This window comes from Nymphaea colorata, chromosome 2 (genome assembly GCF_008831285.2).
Source record: "Nymphaea colorata isolate Beijing-Zhang1983 chromosome 2, ASM883128v2, whole genome shotgun sequence".
In the NCBI taxonomy this organism is placed as follows: Eukaryota; Viridiplantae; Streptophyta; class Magnoliopsida; order Nymphaeales; family Nymphaeaceae; genus Nymphaea; species Nymphaea colorata.
The window spans coordinates 25,210,910-25,232,085 of NC_045139.1; the positions used below are offsets into that span (position 1 = coordinate 25,210,910).

Consider the following 21,176-nt stretch of genomic DNA (forward strand, 5'->3'; position numbering starts at 1 on the left):
ATAAAGGTAGGGGCCTAACCCCCAAGCAACCTTTTCACTCTAATTATAATTTGAAAAATAAATTAACCTTTGTAATTTTAATGAAAAACATGTGTTAAGTAAGTTTGTAACCAATCTAACCTTTGGTAACAAAAGTTTAATACAAGGCATTGAGAAAACATCACGTGAGATTGTGCCACAACAACCATTGACATTGATGAGCGATTGCCATCAGTCTCTATCATTCCTCCCAGTAGGAGGGGATGGATTGATCTCTGGCCATCCGATTTAATGTTAATGGACGACCAGAGATCGCGTTAATGAATAGTGGGGTGGTGCCCGGTGCCCCGCTCAAACCCGACGGGTCTCCTCCTCCTCGTCTCATTTGCTACCACTCTCGCTCTCTCTTCCCCCTCAAGACATGTTTCCTTCGTTTCCTTTCTCTCGCCCTCTTTCCATTCTCCCCCCACCTAGCTACGTACCCTAGCCAAGAGCCGAAACGCCCAACAAGGAAGAGATGTCCGACCGCATCATCAGAATCCGGCGACGGCGTCTGTAGTCTGATTTTCGGCAGCGGGACGTCGGGAATCCGACGCATGCCCTTTTTCTCTTCCTCTCTTGTTATATCTCTCTCGCTCACACTGTGTGTGTGTCTGAGCGTTTCCATCCGCCTTCCAGATGATTGACGCCCTTCAGATTGCATTGGTAGCAGTCGAACGATTTTGTTATTTTGGCTTTGGTTATGTGAATCCGACGCCTTTCACATTGCGGTTTCTTTTGACTTTCAATTGTTAGTCTCCCTTTCTCATTCTCTTTCTCTGCATACAGATAAAAGAGTGAAGAGAACTTTAATGCCTGTTTAGGCGCAACCCTTTGTTAAAAGAGTGAAAAGCAAATCCCTTTAGGTACGAGCAAAGTAAATTACATAGAAAATGCCATACTTGCGGTCAATGTGGCCATGATATGCGCACATGTGATCTGAGCATGAAAGCACGGTACATCTGTTTTTTTTTATACAATCAATTAGGATAAAGTTTGTATATGTTCCCTAATTTATGTATTTCTCATCTATTTAGGAATACATCAACTGATGATAATTCTACAAAACCAAGGATATGTCATTCGTGTAGAGGGACAGGCCATGATAAAAGAAATTGTCCAAAATTAAAAACTGCAGGTAAAAACACATTTATAGTATCTTGATTTATCTTTACAGTGTGTTGATTTATTTTTACAGTGTTGAAAGTGTATTTGCTTGTCTTTTACGGTATGCACGTCAACTAGTCCATCTTTCAGGTTATCTAGAAGTCACATGCTTATTGATTGCTCTCTCTTATTCTCTCTCTCCACACATAAGGATTTATTATAATATTGCAAATTCATGTATCATGTCTTGCTTCAGCATTGTCAATTGTTTCTTGTCTACTTCATTTCATAGTCACAAATAACGTTTTGGAGTTTTAAATGGCGAGGTTTTTCTCGAGTATAATACGGCGAGCTTGAGAAAAGGGTTAAAATACTGTAAATTTTTGAAAATTTAAAAAACTAAAAATGAGAGGAAAATAAAATAAGTGAGAAACTAATAACACAAACATCAAAAGATAAGTAGATTTGCATCAAATAAAAAATAGAAAATGAAAAAAAACTGTTTGCATTAAAAAAACTGAATTTTTTTTGAAAAAAACGCGTTCGTTTTTAACGTTTTAAAAAAATGTGTATTTAAAGTTTTAAACGGTCATTTAATCTATCGCTTTTTTTTTGCGTCTTTTTTTCCGAAAAAAATGTGTTTTGTGTGACTATGGTGTTCATTTGCCATGATTAAAACATCAAAATAAAGGGATAGTGGGACTGTTGTGTGTTATGGTCGTATGGTGGATTATGGACTCTAAGTAGTGGTTCTAGGATCAAGGACCTGCCATGTTAGCATCTTTTTTTGCAGTCATTCTAATGCAGATTGAGTCTCTACAGCTTTCTCTTGTCAAAAAGGTATAGAAAAAAAAAACTAAATAAACTTAGAAGAAAAAAGAAAACCTGAAACTCAAGTTCATCAAGAAAAGGAAGCAAAAAGGGAAGGCCAATCGTACATTTGTCCAAGATTTTCTTGTTGTCACTATTTCACTAACAAAATTTGATAATCGTTATGAACACTCTAGAACAGTAAGGTGGCACTAGGATGTGAGTCTAACAAAAGGGGGGGAAGGGAGGTCACTTGCAGTTAAAATTAAGAGGAACCAACACTGAACATATTATTCGAATCTGCAAGCAGAGCAAACCGTTTATGTATCTAGTTCTCACCACAGGCTTCATACTACTTTCTGCTGATACTTTTCTTGCCTGTTTTGGATCCACATACAGCAAACTATCAAGATTAATCCTACCACTGAATTCATATTGTTCATCATACTGCAACCTAATTTGATTATGCCACATCTAATATTTAAGTTCATCTAATATTTGTTATACTTTCTTGTTTCTTTCATTATCTTATCAAATTTTTGTTGTAGTGAGTAGCCATTATTATTGTTTTGTGCAGCAACGTTTGATGTTCTTTATCTAATTATATGGAGGTATATGTGATGAATCTTCTTTAGCTCATGATTGTGTCTATAAAGGCTCATGATTGTATCTATTTTGGCTCAAGAACTGATAGCGTGAGCTATTCATATGCTGAAATGTTTGTAAAACTGAACTATCGATCTTAAATGACATTGCAATTAAGATGATCTATTCATTTTACAGCTGCAGTTTGTAGAGTTATAGTGAACAATTACAATTTGAATGACACTGCAATTTAAATGATGAATATGCTCAAAAGCTACTTAATATTAATAGATCTACCATTCAGGCGACAGGCATTCATTTGAGAGTTCTACAGCATAGATACATAACATACAAAAGAGCCATGAGGTGGAGACCATCCACATATGCTTTTTCATTGGCCATGATAAAACATATCATGTTGGTTTACAATGACATTAATGTTCATACATTTTACGCCTTCAATTATGACTTCATATCTTCACTATATGTGTGTGCCTTCAAGGTCCTTTACGTGACCTTTTAAGTCTTCAACTTTTCGATTCAAGCGTAGTATGTCTTCTGGTAGTAGTAGAGTACAATAGGGTGTTAGAATGTATGTATCCCATATGTATACATATATACATTTATATATATCACATATATTAGTCATCTAATATATGCTTTATATATATATATATATTTTATATTTTGGGTACTTAGGACACCTATGTAATTTTCACTTTCTTTATGTATTTTTTCTTTATGTATTATTTTCTGTTTTCCCCTTTTATCCCTCTCCTTTTTCTATTTTTCATAGAGGGAGACTAGTCCCAACGGCTAGATTTCTAGCCGTTGGGACTGCCTCCTCCTTCTTCTCTTTGGCCCTCTCCTCTATAAATAGGGCAGCTCTCCCATTGTTTATGGTATGGCTTTTTAGCCTACTTCTTGTATCTCTTTGTGTGATTAATTTAAGTTCTTCTATTTACATGGTATCAGAGCCTCGTCTTTGGCTCTTTGTCTTGCTGCCATTCAAGATTGAAGGTTCAGTTTTTATTCTTGCGTTGGAGCTGTGAAGCACTCCAAGTGTTCGAGATATTGCTTGCTGCAGTTTTACACAAGAAGAAGAGTGTTTTTGCTGGCTTCTTTTTTGGTGATTTCTTGACGAAATCTAGCTCCCTTGGTGGTGAGCTCGTGGCTGTTGAAAGGGTGACTGGTTTCTATCATTGTTGAGTTTTTATCCTTGCCGTGGACTTCTTTTCACGTGGCTGCCATCTTCTTCATAACTTGTAAGTGGATCTACCTTGTTGATTGTGCCCATGGATGACAAAGTCTCTTCTCTTCCTTTTCCCAAACTCTCATCAACAAATTACATACAATGGGCTAGAACTATGGAATACTTTATTCGTAGTAAAAGCCTTTGGGGACTAGTTGATGGGACAAAACTTGAACCACAAATAGTCCTTACGAAAGTTGTTGATGGAAGGGCTATGGAATTGGATGCAACCGAAAAAGAGAAGGTAATGGCTGAATACAACAAAAAATGGGAAGAATGGAGTTTGGTCATCACAAAATCATTACTTGGATCTTGACTTGTGTTGACAATGCTACTAGCGGGCAAATCTCTAAATTAAATTCTGCCCTAGAAGCTTGGGAATATCTAAAGAAAACTCATACCATGAGAGATGTTGCTTATATGCATCATGTTCAACTCAAAATTCACAATCTTCAACAAGGAGATAGATCCATTAAAGATTATGTGGCTGAAATGGATCAATTGTATGATGAATTGAGTATTTTTGAACCACATTGGACACAAGATCTTATTCTTAGAGAAAAGCAAATACAACGTGAGAAGTTTTACAAGTTTATCATAGGTCTTAGACCGGAATTTGATGGTGTCAAAACCGCTTTACTTCATCGTTCTAAAACACCATCTATGAATGAGGCTATTGCGGAACTTCAAATGGAGGAAAATCGTCTTTGTCTTGATAAAGAGAAAGTCAACAATGTGCTTGCCACATCTACGCCGGGGGCCCACTTGAGACCTTATAGACCTCCTCACTTCAATCGTACAAATGAAGGAACAAGGAGAAAAATTATTTGCTATCATTGTCAAGAAGAAGGACATACCAAGCCAAGATGTCCAAAACTTAGAATTTTTGATAAAAGAAGCAATGTTGCGGCTCAAATTCAAGAAGATAAGAAAGAAGCAAGTTCATTCCAACTTGAGCAACTCATAAGTGCTCTTCAACCTTTTCTAAAAGGAGGAAGCACACCTTCGACTTTGGGAGCGACCGTGGCATCTACTTCTTCAAGTAAGTACTCTTGGATTATTGATTCGGGTGCATCTTTTCATATGACTCCTTATGAATCCCTTCTCACCGAATGCACTAAAAATGATTCTTATTCCTTTGTGAAAACGGCGGATGGTACCTCTCTTGAAATTGATTTTATTGGAAATCTTGACCTAGCTTTTGGATCCAAAATTTTAAAAGTACCTCAAGTAAGACATATTCCTAAATTAAACTTAAATTTATTGTCCGTTTCTCAAATAGCCGACCTTGGTTTTGATGTAATCTTCTCACAATCCAAATGTTTGATACAGGATCGGATATCCAAGAAGATGATTGGGGAAGGTTTTAGAACAAATAATCTCTACTACATAGACTTTTTGGACCTTTCAAGACCATCTTGCAATATCTCCAAAGAATGTGACATTCAAACTTGGCATCAAAGACTTGGACATTCAAATATAGAAAAAATGTCTCATCTTCCATTCATGGAGAATTTTTGTCAAAAGAACTTTGATTGTAATGATTGTATTAAGGCTAAAATGAAAGCCTTACCTTTTGATAATAGAAATTTTATTGCCCAAAAATCTTTTGATTTGGTGCATTCGGATGTGTGGGGACCCGCTCCTATTATGTCAAAAGGAGGATTATTGTACTATGTGATCTTTATTGATGATTATTCTAGGCATACTTGGGTTTATTTTCTCAAGCACAAATCGGAAGTATTCACAAACTTTAAGAATTTCTACAACATGATCTATACCCAATTTGGCTCAAATATCAAAGTCTTTAGAAGTGATTCGGGAGGAGAATTTATGTCAAATGAATTTCAACAATTTCTAAAAGAAAAAGACATTGTTTATCAAAGATCTTGTCCTAACACTCCACAACAAAACGGAGTGGCCGAACGTAAACATAGGCACATTATTGAAACTACTAGAGCCCTTCTTTTATCTAAAAATGTTCCCAAAAACTTTTGGGCCGAGGCTGTTTTGACTTCAACCTATTTAATTAATAGAATGCCTACCAAACTTTTGAAACATATTTCTCCTTTTGAAAGACTTCATCATGTTAAACCTAATTACAATAGACTTAAAATCTTTGGTTGCAAATGTTTTGTGTTAAATGACAAAGACGATAAGCTTTCCTCCAAAGCTATTTGTTGTGTTTTTATTGGGTATTTCGAAACTCAAAAGGGTTATAGATGTTATGATATTAAAAAAGATAAAGTTTATGTTTCTAGAAATGTGATCTTTTTAGAAAATGAAATGGTTTCAAAGATGAACCCAAGAAACTAGAAGATTATACTTTTCTTTGGACTAATGATATTGATGATGATGAACCCGATAAAGGTATAGAGGTACCAATTGAAGAAGTCAACAATGATAATTCTACTCATATCATCCCTCCAAAAGAGATCTTAGTTTATAGAAGAAGAGACCCCCAAAATCAAGAAACTAATCAATCTCTTCCTAGGAGATCCCAAAGGCACATTAGGCCTCCTCAAAGATTTGTCTCTTATGAGTCTTTTTCTCCAAAATTTCGAGCTTGTATTATGGCACATCATTCTTTTCATGAGCCATCTTCTTACCTTGAAGCTAAAGAAGATCCCAATTGGATTGAAGCCATGAATCTTGAGCTTAAAGCTCTTGAAAGCAATGAAACTTGGGATATTGTGCCTCTACCAACGGGGAAAAAGACTATTGGTTGTAGATGGATCTATAAAATCAAAATTAGAAGTGATGGAACCTTAAAAAGATATAAGGCCAGACTTGTTGCCAAGGGATATGCTCAAGAATATGGGATTGATTATGAAGAAACCTTTGCTCATGTTGCTCGCATGACTTCTGTTAGAACCCTTATTGCCATTGCCTCTGTTAAACATTGGACTATTTTTCAAATGGATGTTAAAAATGCTTTCTTAAATGGTCACCTACAAGAAGAAGTTTTCATGAGTGCTCCCCCTGGTTTTGATCTACCCCAAAACAAAGTTTTACGCCTTAAGAAAGCTCTTTATGGTTTAAAACAAGCTCCCAAAACCTGGTTTGACAAGTTTAGTAGTGTCATGTTTAATCAAGGTTTTAAATCTTGCTACTCTGATACTGCCATGTTTGTAAAAACTACCTCCGTAGGTGTAATTGTTTTATTACTGTATGTTGATGATATGGTTATTACTGGGAGTGATGATGAAGGGATTATAGAGGTAAAACACTTTCTTAGCAAATGTTTTCAAATGATTGATTTGGGAAGACTAACTTATTTTCTTGGAATTGAAGTTGCTTATAGCAAACAAGGTTATCTTCTTTCTCAAATGAAGTTTGCTAGTGAATTAGTTGACAGAACAGGTATCTCAGATGACAAAGTTGTGGATACTCCAGCAGCACTGGGAGTAAAAATGAAAATTGATGATGGAGAGATATTGGAGAATCCCACTCCTTTTCGACAAATAGTTGGCGCTCTCTCTTATCTATCCATCACCAGACCTGACATTGCTCATGCTGTGCATGTGATAAGCCAATTTCAACAAAGACCCACCTCAGTACATATGGGAGCGGCAATGCGGATTGTCCGTTATGTGAAAAACACTATCAACAAAGGACTATTTCTGTCTTCTTCTTCTATATTAGAATTAGTTGCGTATACAGATGCTGATTGGGGTGGAGATCCCAATAATAGGCACTCCTCCACTGGTTTTTGTGTGTTTTTAGGTGACTCCTTAATTTCCTGGCGATGCAAGAAACAGAATAAGGTATCGCTATCATCAACAGAAGCTGAATATCGAGCAATGGCAACTACAACAATGGAGATAGTGTGGCTCAAAAGCTTACTGAAAGATATGGGAATTCATATTACGAATCCTGTCAAGCTTTGTTGCGACAACAAAAGTGCAATCTATATTGCTAGCAATCACACATTCCATGAAAGAACAAAGCATATAGAGATGGACTGCCATTATGTTCGTGAAGAGTTCCTTCAGAAAAACATAGATCTCTCTTATGTCCAATCAGAATATCAACTTGGCGATTTCTTCACTAAAGCTCTCGCTGCTACCAGATTTAATTTTCTCCTTGGCAAACTTTCGGTTATCACACCGTAAGTTTGAAGGGGGGTGTTAGAATGTATGTATCCCATATGTATACATATATACATTTATATATATCACATATATTAGTCATCTAATATATGCTTTATATATATATATATATATTTTATATTTTGGGTACTTAGGACACCTATGTAATTTTCACTTTCTTTATGTATTTTTTCTTTATGTATTATTTTCTGTTTTCCCCTTTTATCCCTCTCCTTTTTCTATTTTTCATAGAGGGAGACTAGTCCCAACGGCTAGATTTCTAGCCGTTGGGACTGCCTCCTCCTTCTTCTCTTTGGCCCTCTCCTCTATAAATAGGGCAGCTCTCCCATTGTTTATGGTATGGCTTTTTAGCCTACTTCTTGTATCTCTTTGTGTGATTAATTTAAGTTCTTCTTCACCTCTTGTTTGAGGGTTTGTTTGAGGGTTTGTGAGATTGACTTGTTGGTGAAAGCTTCAAGGCTGATATTACTTGAAGAGGTTGTTTCTTTGGGCCTGATTTACATAGGGCTGAACAAATAAGGGAACAATAGCTGCTGTTACTGGTACACAAAGTCACAAACACCTTTGGGATCCCATGCACAAAACTATGAAATATGTCATGTGATATTGATGACTAATGGGGCCATCGTGAACCTAGTTTATTGTGTCTGATGGAACAATATTTGTTCATTTTTTGCTTTTGTAACAAAGTCTATCTTTCAATTTAATGCTGCCTAAAGAATGAATGCTTTTAAACTATGCATATGTCAAGTTTAAGTGCCAAGGGATTACAAGTAGAGGCTTTTATTTGGTGTTACATGAACACAAGAGGATATTAGTTTATATTGTCTTATACCTATTTAACCCACGAGCAATTTTAAAATATACATTTTCTTTTTTCTAAAGGAGTTGCTTTAGGAACAATCAAATTGGACCCCTTTACTGAACTTCCTAATAGATTACTCTGCTAGAGGGAAAGCGAGCCGGATAGTTAGAAAAGAGAGAGAGAGGGAGAGTTTTGTTACCATCCTTAGAAGTGAATGCTAAAATTATAGAATAACATTGTTTATCATGGAAAAGATAAATAATGAGCATATCTCACAATTGTTTTCTCAACATAGTTTATCATGGAAATCTGATAATTAACCAACTTATTTCACGTTTGTTTTCTCCATAATCTTCCACTCCAGAACTACCTCTTCCATGGCATTCACTGATCAAATGAGTCAAATTGGACAAAATCCTCAGGCTTGTCAAAGGGGCTTTAAGTCCAAACATTTGGGCATGTAAAGTGGTGGAGGGAACATGCTTGTTTCATTTGTTGGGCCATCTTTCACAATAAAAACTGTTGACATTCCTCAAGTATAGTGTTTCTCAAAATGGCAATGTAAAAGCCAAACACCTATATATGAAAAAAAAACAAACAAATTTGTCAGAGAGAAAATATTTATATGTGAAATATACTAACAATGCTAAATATTGCTAATAGACATAATTAGTCCCACATAAATGAAATAAAGAATCATTACAAATATAGATTAGTCGAGAACCACTAGTGGAACCTTGGAAACTTTAACATGACATGTTTTAAGTCACAGATTTTAGTGACATCTAGTCCAATTTAATAGTATTGGATCTTTATATTCAAAAGGAACTTGGAATATAGCAGTCATTGCCTATAAACCTTAAAATAGTCTTTTGGAAGTCTCCCTAATATAGATCAAGTGAGAGTCGCACAAATTGTAGGACATGTTCATCAAAGATGGTCTAGTGTGAACCTAATTTTGTCCCTTCACGTCTCATCATATTTCCAAGGTTCATATTCATTGACAATCTAGCACTATTTTATTGAACTTTCTTTTTGCCCATTTTTTGCACATTCTAAAAGAATCATAAAGGAACAAACACTTATGCTTAAAACAATTTAATAGATATAAGGATTTTTGTACATTACAAGCTTCTTTGTTGACAAGCTTATTATAAATAGTGACCAGAAAAATAATGAGTAAATGAAAACTAAAGAATATTACATACCTGGGTTATTTGCCTTGAACCTCACTGCAGACCACCCTAGATATGGAACTTCAATTGTATTCTCCAAAGGAGGGTCTACCAAATTATAATTCAGTGGGTCTTTGTTAGGATCAAAGTTTCCAAAGCCACTTCCAACCACATAAAAATCATAGCCATGTAGATGCATGGGATGAGTATTTGACTTTAGTATGCTGGTTGTTTGAAATACAAGCTCAATTGTTTCATTATAGCTCAACACCATAATTCTTGTTCCCATTTCTGAATAATAAAACTCCTTTGCAGACTCTTCAGATGTAAAATTAAACCAATATGTTGGCAAGCATGGAAAATCTGTTGTGTAAACACCACTAATATTTTTGTAATAAGCTTCCAAAATGTCAATTAGTGGGTTAACAAATGATACATTGTTCACACTTGAAGCAGCCCTTGTTCGGCAAAGCCCAAAATTAATTGACACGGTAAAGAACAACCTTTGATCCACCTCTGTTGGAACATCAATTGGATGATCTTCTGATGCTAGACTTCTTTCTTGCTTGGAGAATTCATATGATGCATGTATATTAGTAACCGATGGTAGATATGGAAATGAAGGTGCGCTTTGAGAAGTATTGTATCCTTCGTACTCAATTATTGCTGTAATGACATTGTCAGCAAGACCTCCTGCATCATCAACAATATAGGCACTAGCAGCCATAATAAAGACCTTTCGATTGGTTGGCTTGTACAATAATATCTATGGTTTGTCCTGGAGACATCACTGCATAGTCAGTATCAAAAGGTTTCAAATAGGATCCATCTCTACCAACAATTGTAAGTGTATGATTTGCTATGGCAAAGAAGTGTCCAGTTGTCATTCCACTATCGATTAAGCGAATAAGGTACGTCTTGCCTTGCTCAAATAGGAACCGAACTGTTTCTGTAAAAAAGATTAGGGAGCATATTAGACTTCCAACAAGATTAAGCTCACAAAACTTTTGTGTTCTTGATGGTAGAGCATCTAATCTCAAGCCCATTTGATCATTTGTCCTTGACATATATATATATATATATAAAATACTTGTGCTTCCTATATCAAATATTAAGATCTAAAATTATTTGTCTCCTTAAAGCTCAGATCTTATAACTCATCGACTAAATATTTTCTTGTCCGTTTAAGCTCATGTTGCAAATATGCATGGATTGGGGTAAAGTGTAAGACGACTTCAAATAATAGCCATAGTAGATCCAATTGCATATACTTAAAAGGTTGTGGTTACCAAGTGAATCTAAGCAACTTTTGATGTTGGACTATATGAACCATGTTCAAACATAGAGAACTTGTCATAGGCATCCATTGAACACTGGCAACAGAAAAGTTGACAACTGAAAGTTACTGAGATTATGCACTCATGTTTAATGCATGTGTGAGATTAAAATTGAATTTAATGTGCGCACATGGTTCCACATGAAATAAGTGCCATTTCTTCTAACAAATTGTTTAGTAAATGGATCTTTTACCTGACTTTGAGCATTCATATAAATCACCAGGTTGGCCATTTATGGTAGTTGCATCAGATTTATTAAAGTCACCACCAGTTGATATAGCTTGTTGGTACATGTCCATCACACTTGCTCTCCACCATTCACCTAAAATTGTTGAGAAAGAACATTTTAACAATACAACTCTAGTAATGTTAAATTTTTTATAATTGATTTTTTGCATCCGCTACACAAAAAAGCATGCCCCTCAATAACCAATAATCTTTTAGTTTTATGACTTCTGTAACACCAAAACTCACATTTTTGCTGCAAATATGTAATACAACAACATAAATAAATTTCACTAGAAAATTACCTATCTCTATCATGTCGTCATTCACATTAGAATAACCAAATCTTGTCATGCAAATTCGCTCTCATCACATCTTCTCTAATTTGTTATCATACGATATTTCACACGCATATTCAAGAATGTTGAAAAGAAAATATAAAAAGGGCTTATGTATATTTGATTATTAGAGGCTTATTTTTCCTGGCTATATCAATCTTATCCAAAACCCAACCTATTTGCGCTATCAATCCATGGTGCACATGAGCATGTTTTTAAATATAAAATACCATGAATTGTAAATATAAAATGTTTATACCTTTTGCAATAACAACTTTTCCAAAAATTGAGAAGAGAAAAAGACAGGGATGTGGAAGTGTTGGAGAGGTTGTAACTTGTGTCTGCCCATTAGTTTCTCACCTTTTTCTCTTTCATTTCCTTCTTCTCTCTTCCTCTCTTCGTGTTTCTCCCTTTTTCTCTTTTTTCTTGCTTTAAATCCCTTCTCACCATAGTCATTCTCATTCTCCCTAACCCCATCCCTTCAAATTCAAAGCAACTCTCCTAAGGCTTCAAAAGTTCAACCACTACTTTTTGCAAGTAATTGCATGGCTTTAAGAGATATTTTTGTTTGAAATTTATGTATATCAAAGACATAAGAAATGTTATATACAATTGGTCATACAATTGCAGCTTCATAAATGTATCTTACACAAAAAAACTGAGCATTGGCTCAGCCAGCTCATTCTTTTCATCAACTAAATAAATTGTGGCCCATGTTGTACGAGAAACAGATTTAAATCTATTCACCTTAGAGAAAGAGCCTTCACTTAAATTCTAAACAATAAATGTTGCTTTGATCTTACATCCAAGATCCTAGATGCAAAAGTGGCAAATTTGGTCAGCATGAAATTAAAGGATTCACTCATCAATTGTTATCCACTTTCATCTACATTTTCCCCAAGCACAAAATACAAGATTTGCATTTAAGGGCTTTAGGTGCAAGGCATTTTTTACATGTCAACATAACTTGGGCAATAAATTTATTGTTGTATCAAACGACAAGAGGTCTCATACCTTAGTTTAAGACCTTCATGTAATCCTTTGCCTTTCCCCCACTTCTCTTCCTCCTTTCCATTCATTTTATTTGTTTCTACATCTTCATCCTTTCTCTTCTGCCTACTTTGGTCTAGATTTTTTAACAATACAGAAAAAGACTACCCCCTTGAATTTAGAGACCAAGATTATAATATTGGAGAGCTTAGTACCTTTCTTTTAAGTCCTCTAAGAAGCCTTAAATGAAGACAAGGAAGGCTTCATACACTTAACTTACATGCATGCCATTATGATGCATGTTGTGCCAACTATGTCAAGAACTACTTGGTTTGCTGGGGCTTTTTTTTTTTTTTTTAAAAAAAAAGTTTGTGCAACCCTTTTGAAGGTTCTATAAAAGATGCATATCGCCATTTTATGTATGGCAATGGAAGCCCTAAGCAGTATCATGTAGATGGCAAATGGATTGTTGCTTTGCTATTACTAAAAGCTTAAATCATGCACCATAGCTAAAAATCGGATATAACTATAGGGAGCACTGAAGCCCTTTTCATAGTCATACTGCCATAAAGAACAAAGTTAGGCTACATTCTGTGCATCTGCAAAACACTTTCTTTACATTCAGGTTATCATTATGGTTTCTTTTTCATCCTGACGGTTCTATATGGACACCTGAAGCTTTAGGAAATATGAGTGTGCAAGGATAGTGTGGTGGGGGCTTTCCGTCATATTTTGCGCATAATTCAGAGAGAGAGAGAGAGAGAGAGAGGTAGCATAAGGTAAAGAACAACAACTGAACTTACCTATAAGCACAACATGTTCCTTGTCTGGCTTAGGGAAGGGATAAGTCTTGCCAAGTTTTGGATAGACGACCACTGCACCATAGACTGACCAGTGATACCAAATTGTCCCTTCCTCTGTGGTGAAAAGGAAGTGCTGGGTGAAATTTGATCCTGGTTGAACACCACACATGGTGATATATTCTGGCCCATCATGCCATGGATTGCCCGGGTTTAGTAGTCCATGCCTGCATTCCATTCAAAAAAAATATGGACAAGGAGTCCAAACAGTCAGCATCTTAAAAAATTAATGTCAGAAACAGATAACAGGCTGAATGTGAGAGTTTCCAGATCTACATGATTTGTTTCTTCTTAAGACAGCCTCTGCCCAGTTCTAAAAATTATGGGCAATGAGTCCATCCAGTCATTATAAAGGATAATGTTACATAGAAATAAGAAGCTAAATGCGAAAATTTGTATGCCCACATAACTTGTTGCTTCAATAAGGTAATGGTCTGCCACGTTATAGATGAACGAATTAATTAAGAACTTGGTCATTTTCTAGAACATGAAGAAAAAATGAGGAAGAAGACAGATTTATACTGTTAGTGGACTAGAAGTTGCAAGATTTTCATTATTTAGGCAGAGCCTGCAGATATAAATCTCGTTACCATAATTTAACTCTAATTAAGAATCGGCAGCATAATTTCCAAGCTCATTGGCGACTTACCGAGCAGCGTCGATCGATATCACCAATTGAATTTCATGACACTCCTTGAAGCAAAGTTGTTTCTTGTTTTTTTAATATGTTGAAATGTACAAAATCAGTCAGCGGAAAAAAGCGACGAAAATACAGTTCTTTGAAAAAAAAAAGGCCAAAACTGAAAAATGCATTTTTTAGTGGTTTTTTTATTCTGGGCATTTTTTTACGTTTTTTTAATGGAAAACTGCTTGTTTTTATTTCTAATATTTACTTATTCATTATGCATTTATTTTTTTATGTTGTCTTGTCATTTATTTTTTTTATGTTGTGTTTCTCATTTATTTTATTTATTATTAATTTTTAAGTATTTTAAAAATTTATCATTTTTTCATGCTTGTCATATGATACCCAAAAAAAAATATGGCAACTAGTATTTGTGATCCGCCCCGGACACATGCGACACATCACATGTGAGGTGGGTGGGTGCTCAAAATTACATAAACAACCCTAAACAAATGCAGGAAGCCCCACTTTCGAGGACAAATTAAATGTGTAAACAAAAATTCAATATCTCGGGCCATGGTTCCTGGAACCCACAGCGAGGCATGTCGCCCCTGTTTACTTATAAAGTTGGCCCCGGCAGCTGCCCATTGATCGCCAGCACCTCATTGGTCTCACACAGCCTTGTAAATGAGGTTGGACCCACCTGCAAAAGAAAGATTGTAAGCACAAAAATGTATGATGTCTCTGAAAAATTTTTGGTCTATGTTGTCTGGGATACACCAATCTCTCTCTCTCTCTCTCTCTCATTCAGGTCAAAGATAAAAACAAGGACGTCTTAGATTTTAGATTTTATATATATATACACACACCATTCAGGTCAAAGATAAAAACAAGGACGTCTTAGATTTTAGATAAAATATAAACACGGTAGAAGGTCTACAAACACTAATTTAACATAAAGTAAGTCTTGGTTAAAGTTGTTTTTATAAGAATTTATTGATTTTTCTACTAGTAAATTTCGATGTTATAATAGTTGTTTACTTTTCTATTACTCTAAGAACATTATTCAACTCAAGAAACGATTAACTTAACATATATTTCCACTATAAAACATTCTTAAGATAATGTCTGCACGGTTAGATTGTGCAAAAAATTGTTTAACTTAACTATCCATTTTGATGAGTCTGATTTTATCTTTCACCTAGTGGTTTGGGATTTATCATTACTTATATATCTATATATACAAGAAATATTCAAATTCTGCTGGATGCGTCTGACATCCAGCATATTTGACTGTGTGTGTGGCCTTGAAGTGTGAACTCGATGTGCATTAATGACCGCAAGCTTGAGGGTGAAGCTGGTTATAAAGTGAAAAAGGAAGTTTTGAAAGGAATTCAAAAGAAATTGTTAAAAACTAAAAAGACTAAAAAATACACATCATTGTAAAAATAAAAATTCTAAAATACTCCAACCCTTTCTCGTGTATATTTGTTGCACGCAACAACTCGATCTCCCTTGAGAGGAGTGGTGCGAATTTCCGCACCACACACCCACTCACATGTTTAACAAAATCTTTCTTTTTCTTTTGCTGATATAGGAGGAGGGAGTTCAAGATTCAAAGGCATTTTAGTCACCTATCGGGTCCCGAACACGCACTGCCCGTGTTCGGAGCCCGAACCCATAACCTTCCTTCTCTGTCTACATCCGGCAACCAAACATCCAATTAAAAGGCAAAAGTAGAGAAACAACGATGGTTGGTAGCATAAGCAAGCCACGCAAAACATCTCAACAGAGAAGAAAACCATTTTAAAAACTGGCATTGAAAATGGGATAGATTCCAGGAAGCCCGTGAATTAGCCGGAAGGCAAAGAAATTAAACAAATTCTGTAAGTTAAGAGAAGCGGCCGGACTTCCATCTGGTATACATATATATATGATCGCGAGATGCAGAAAGTAAACAGAATTTGCAGAAGAGAAACCGCCATTGAAGCTGATCTGATCTGATGGCTAATTTAATACAGAAAGAAAGGAAGGAAGGAAGGATAGGAGGGGGCTCACAACAAAGTCATGGTAGTGAATTCTTGATGATGCTTGCGATGGCAGAGAACAGGAGAGACAAATGGTGAGAAGTTGCAGGAGGAGGAGTCGCTTCTGGAAGTCCACACCCATCGCGTAGCTCCTTATTAAGGCAGTCCCCGATTGCTCAGAAGCAAAGCGAACTTACACAATATATAGCAACGCAGATTGAATCCAGTCCGCTGGGTTGAAGTTAATAAGACAAAACCAGCCTTGTAAGAACAAAGCACAAAAAAAATGACAAAACCGCCCTCGAGTATTTATTTGAGAAAGACCTGGTAACTGCCGGCGTTGCACCGACTTCGATCCTTTGCCTGTGAAATCAATTGCTGTTAAATACACCCAGGATCATGGAATGGAATTTTAGATCAAAATGCTTGATTTTTAAGAAATTAGAATCAATATTAATCAAGCGAGGCATTTTGTTTTCAAAATTAAAAAATTGAAACATGAACTTTTGATTCCCATTTTAATTTGAGGAGGAATTGTGACTCTGGATTATTTTCATTCTTGAATTGTAAATTACAGGGAATTGTTCGATTCATGCAAGTATGGCAGTCTTTACTTAAAAAAATGAGTACTAAAAGTTGATCACATGGTTCTCATAGAACCGGGCAATTATATGTTACTACAAGTATACATATTTCGAAATAAATACTATGACTCAGCAATCATTTCTTTCTGAGATCTATTTTTAATCGCGAATCAATAATAGGTAGATCTATGAAACGTAAGCGAACACATATTTCACAAACAATAAACTTATCTAAATAAGTGGGGCAAATGGCTTTGTACTCCTCAGACATTTTTGAACTTAATTTACCCATGATTTGAAAAATGAGTTCACATTTTACCGTACTTTTCATACAAAAGATCACTTTTTTCTTTTGTGGAAACTGTCAAATAAGATCCACCAGCAAGACCAATTGAAAGAATGGTAGCTACTAGTTAGGTGGAGCTTGTGGATGCCTTTGTCCACATCTTATTAGAATATGGCCAGTTATTCTTTGCCATTCAGAGTAGATGCATCAGATTCATGCATATGATCTCTGAAAACTTAAGTACATAGCATCTCAAACAGTGCCCGTCAAAACTCGACTCGAAGTGGAGCTCAAGTTCAAATATATGCTCGAAATGTTAAACGAGTTCAGTTCAAGTGGTAAGAACTCAAGTTATTTAAACTTAACTTGGATCAACTACATAATGAATGCTGAAATACAATGAGAGAATAGTTGAATGAGTAACAACTGAACGAGTTAAACAAGCTAGCGAGTTAAAGAAACAAGAAAGACTTAACAAAAACGAGTTAAACGAGTCGAGCTCGATGCTGTATTGTCGACTCAGATCGAATGTAAGGTGTGCCTGCTGCTAGCTGGTAATAGAAGTTGTCACAACTAATAGGCTAGCCTGTACTATTATTAATGAAGAGTGATTAATTTTGGAAACCTAAAATGCATGAAAAATCCCTATACAAGGCCCAGACCCCAACTTTTTACCCTACATTTGTGCCTCACAAGTAAATGCAAGTAGAATTAGAAAATGAATCTTTTGATTGGTGTATGAATTATGATATAACTTTTTACCCTTTTCTTTTCCTACTATCTCTCTCCTCTCCTGAAATGCTGGTGGAACGTAAAATTGTTTGAGAATTCCAAGAGTTACAATTTCTGAAATGGCATATTCACTAATCAAAATTCAAAAGAAAAATCACAAAAAATTAAAATTTTAATGGAATGACACCAATTTTGTGCAATTACATTCCACCGATCGGCAACAAATCCTCTCCATTGCAGCCAAAAAATAGCACAACATTTTAAATGTAATTGTTGGAAAACGCTTTAGTGTTGATGCATGTTGATGCTGGCAGTCTGGGATATAAAGATCTTACTCTCGGTCTATATCCTCCATTTCCCCTTTCTATTCTTCTTTTTAGTCTTCTCATTCATCGTTGTCACCGTTGGTGCATGGTTCACACGTTTCTAGATGGGATTATATATATATACATATAATGGTTGCTTTAGCTGAATAATGCAGTGTGATAGGGGTGGACAATATTTGATATTATTGGTACCATACACGCACTTCAGATCCCATGCATAAAATTATGTACGAATAAGGTATGTAGCATGTGTTTATGTTTCTTGATGGAACAATACTTATTCCATTTCTTGCTTTGAGCGCAAAGTATATCTTTAAATGGACGGCAACCTCAAGTTTTAACTATATGTAAAACCAAGTTTTAGGTTGGACCTTTCTTGATCCCAAGATCTTCCAGATTTATAGAGAACTATCATTTGATGACCAACTAACCACACTGGTGCTCGAATTTCTAGAGGGAAATTGAAGAACAAATTTTCTAGTCTACTAGGAACTGGATATTCTTCTCTATTTCTTTCTCCCGTGTCATAATCGTAGTCCGATCAAAATTTTATTTGAAAAATTGTATTTTGGTTCCTGTTAAAAAGTTTGAAATTATAACTCGATCTTTACAAAGAAAAAACTAACGGACAGCCACTGGAGAGGGATAAAACTGGAAATGTCTGAAAACAGCTTTCATAAAAAGACAAAATTGCTCTTTTTTTTTAAGAAAAAAAATGTCCCCACGTGCCCACAAGGTGGCTTGGGTCTCCCTTTCGATATGATCATCCAGAGAATGTTCTTAAATTAGAAAATTGAATGGAACGGCCCAGGCTGCCGGTTTGCTAAAATATTTGGAAAATATTTAAAAAATTTTGGAAAACGAGGGAAAGTTAAAAAGAAATTAAAAGTAAGTTGCTACACTTAAATAATCTCATGATATGCATAAAATGGATTGATTCCTTATCATTAAATTTAAATTGGCAGACACATGCCAATTTATGATAATCTTAGTTTAGTTTGAATTCAGACCAATTTTTTGAAAACATTGACACATGAGATATCATGTGCCCTCACAGTTAATGGAAGAGCTTCTGTGATAAAACCAGGGGTAGAGTCAATTTTTTTTTATCAGGTACTAAATATATAATTAACAAATTTTTAATTAGCCTTGCAACTACTTGGGTCTTGCGAGCGACCAATATTCCTGGACCCCAATCTAATAACTGACGCATACGTCCGACGGAGGCCACACCTGTCTCGGCACTTGATTAGAACTATATAATAATCAGTTGCACAGTTCTTGCTTTCAACGACCATCACCTGAACATTCAAACCGGTCATTCTTATTATATTTAGTTATATGTATTGCTTGCTTGCTTTTGTCTGTTAGGTGAAGAAACTGCATTATATCATATAGAAAGAACTTTCGAGTACAAACTGCAAATAATACTGCATTTGCCACAAAGAATAATTTAAGTAACTCTACATGGATGTTGACATGCTTCAACATAGAAACAAAGGTTTGTTAGTGGGATTTAGCATAGAACTCTGTATGCCTTTTAGCTCCAGGCTACGTCAGCGTGTGCGATAAAATCAATGCGCCTTCAACTCGATGCCCCACTCTACTTTCATGAGACACATAAGAGTAGTGCCCATGAGAATGAAACTAATGACGTACTGTTAACATGCCACCAGCCCCACCAGGTATGCACTAGCCTTGAGGCACAAATTGGGCGTCGGCCAATCAATTCAAGGCAGCACCCAAGAAGTATAGAAGAAGGTGTTTGCAGCTCGCTGCATAAATGGAGTTAGAAGTTCATATGAAGAATGACATCATTGACGTGGCCATGCAAATAAAATAATAGTTTCATTGCTAGATTCTCTTAGGGTGTTGGGTAATATTTTCATAATCTATTATTAGCGCATACCTTTTTCTCCATGTCTTTTTCTTAACTGCCAATTGATAACTTTTGAGAGAGTAGAAGGAAGACAATGCACACAGATTTACGTGGTTCGGACTTGTCGATCCTACATCCACGATAAGAACATCACGCAACCTTGCTCTGTTTTTTTTTATTCTTCTTTACAAATTACAATGAATATATGTAGCGTTGAAGGAAGACCAACAAGGAAGGCATTTCCTCAATGTTTCCTTAATGGCACTCAAACGGCTACAAGAGGAATATATGGCAACAAGAGCAAACATTAACAAGGTAAGAAAATATTGACAATTTCGTTTGCGTGATGTTGAAACGTCGACTTCTCATCACTCCCCCTCAAGTGGGGCATACAAGTCATGGCAGCCCCACTTGTTAATAGCTTCATTTAACTCTTTTCTTGATATTGCTTTGGTGAATCCATCTGCAAGCTGTTATGAACTTGGTGTGAAGGGAGTAGTGATTTCGCCATTCTGGACCTTTTCTCGTATGAAGTGATAGTTAATTTCTATATGTTTTGTCCTTTCATGGAACACTGCATTTGCTGCGATATGTATGACAGCTTGATTATCACAATGCATTGGTGTGGGAGAACTGAATTCCAAGCCCATTTCAGATAAAAGAGTACGAATCCAAGTAATTTCACTAGCTGTGGTGGCCATTGCACTGTATTCTGCTTCTGCACTGGACCTGGAAGTGACTTGTTGTTTCTTACTTCACCAAGATACAAGGTTATCGCCTACATAAATACAATATCCAATAGTGGATTTTCGATCCATGCTTCCTCCCCAATCTCCATCAGAATATGCTCTAATGTTGACATGGCCATTTCGTTTATATAATAATCCTTGGTCGGGAGATTTCTTTATTTGAGAATCCATTCAACCATGTCCCAATGTTCCTGAGTCGGATCATGCATATGTTGACTAACAAGATTTACTGCATAGGTGATGTCAGATCTTGTAACTATGAGATATATAAACCTTCCTACTAGTCGTTGATATCTTGAAATTTCTAGAGTGTTGTTGATGACCACTGGTGTATCTACAGGACGACATCCAAGT

At 35.8% G+C, this 21,176-nt stretch overlaps 1 protein-coding gene and 1 pseudogene across 1 annotated transcript; one reads left to right on the forward strand and one right to left on the reverse strand.

The window, feature by feature from the left end:
• Nucleotides 1-4,063: 4,063 nt before the first annotated feature.
• LOC126409824 (uncharacterized) lies at nt 4,064-5,839 on the forward strand. Its single transcript, XM_050076304.1, has 2 exons — nt 4,064-4,814; nt 5,105-5,839. The coding sequence occupies exons 1-2, from the start codon at nt 4,175-4,177 to the stop codon at nt 5,140-5,142; spliced, it is 678 nt and encodes a 225-aa protein (XP_049932261.1). The 5' UTR covers nt 4,064-4,174; the 3' UTR covers nt 5,143-5,839.
• A 3,112-nt stretch (nt 5,840-8,951) lies between these two features.
• LOC116248623 (laccase-14-like) lies at nt 8,952-16,432 on the reverse strand (annotated as a pseudogene).
• Nucleotides 16,433-21,176: the final 4,744 nt, after the last annotated feature.

Bases quoted from the DNA above. Each gene is read 5' to 3' on its own strand.
- LOC126409824 (XM_050076304.1), top strand. From the start codon at position 4,175: ATGAGAGATGTTGCTTATATGCATCATGTTCAACTCAAAATTCACAAT. The intron at 4,815-5,104 runs GTAAGTACTCTT...TGTTTGATACAG, and splicing joins CGTGGCATCTACTTCTTCAA to GATCGGATATCCAAGAAGAT.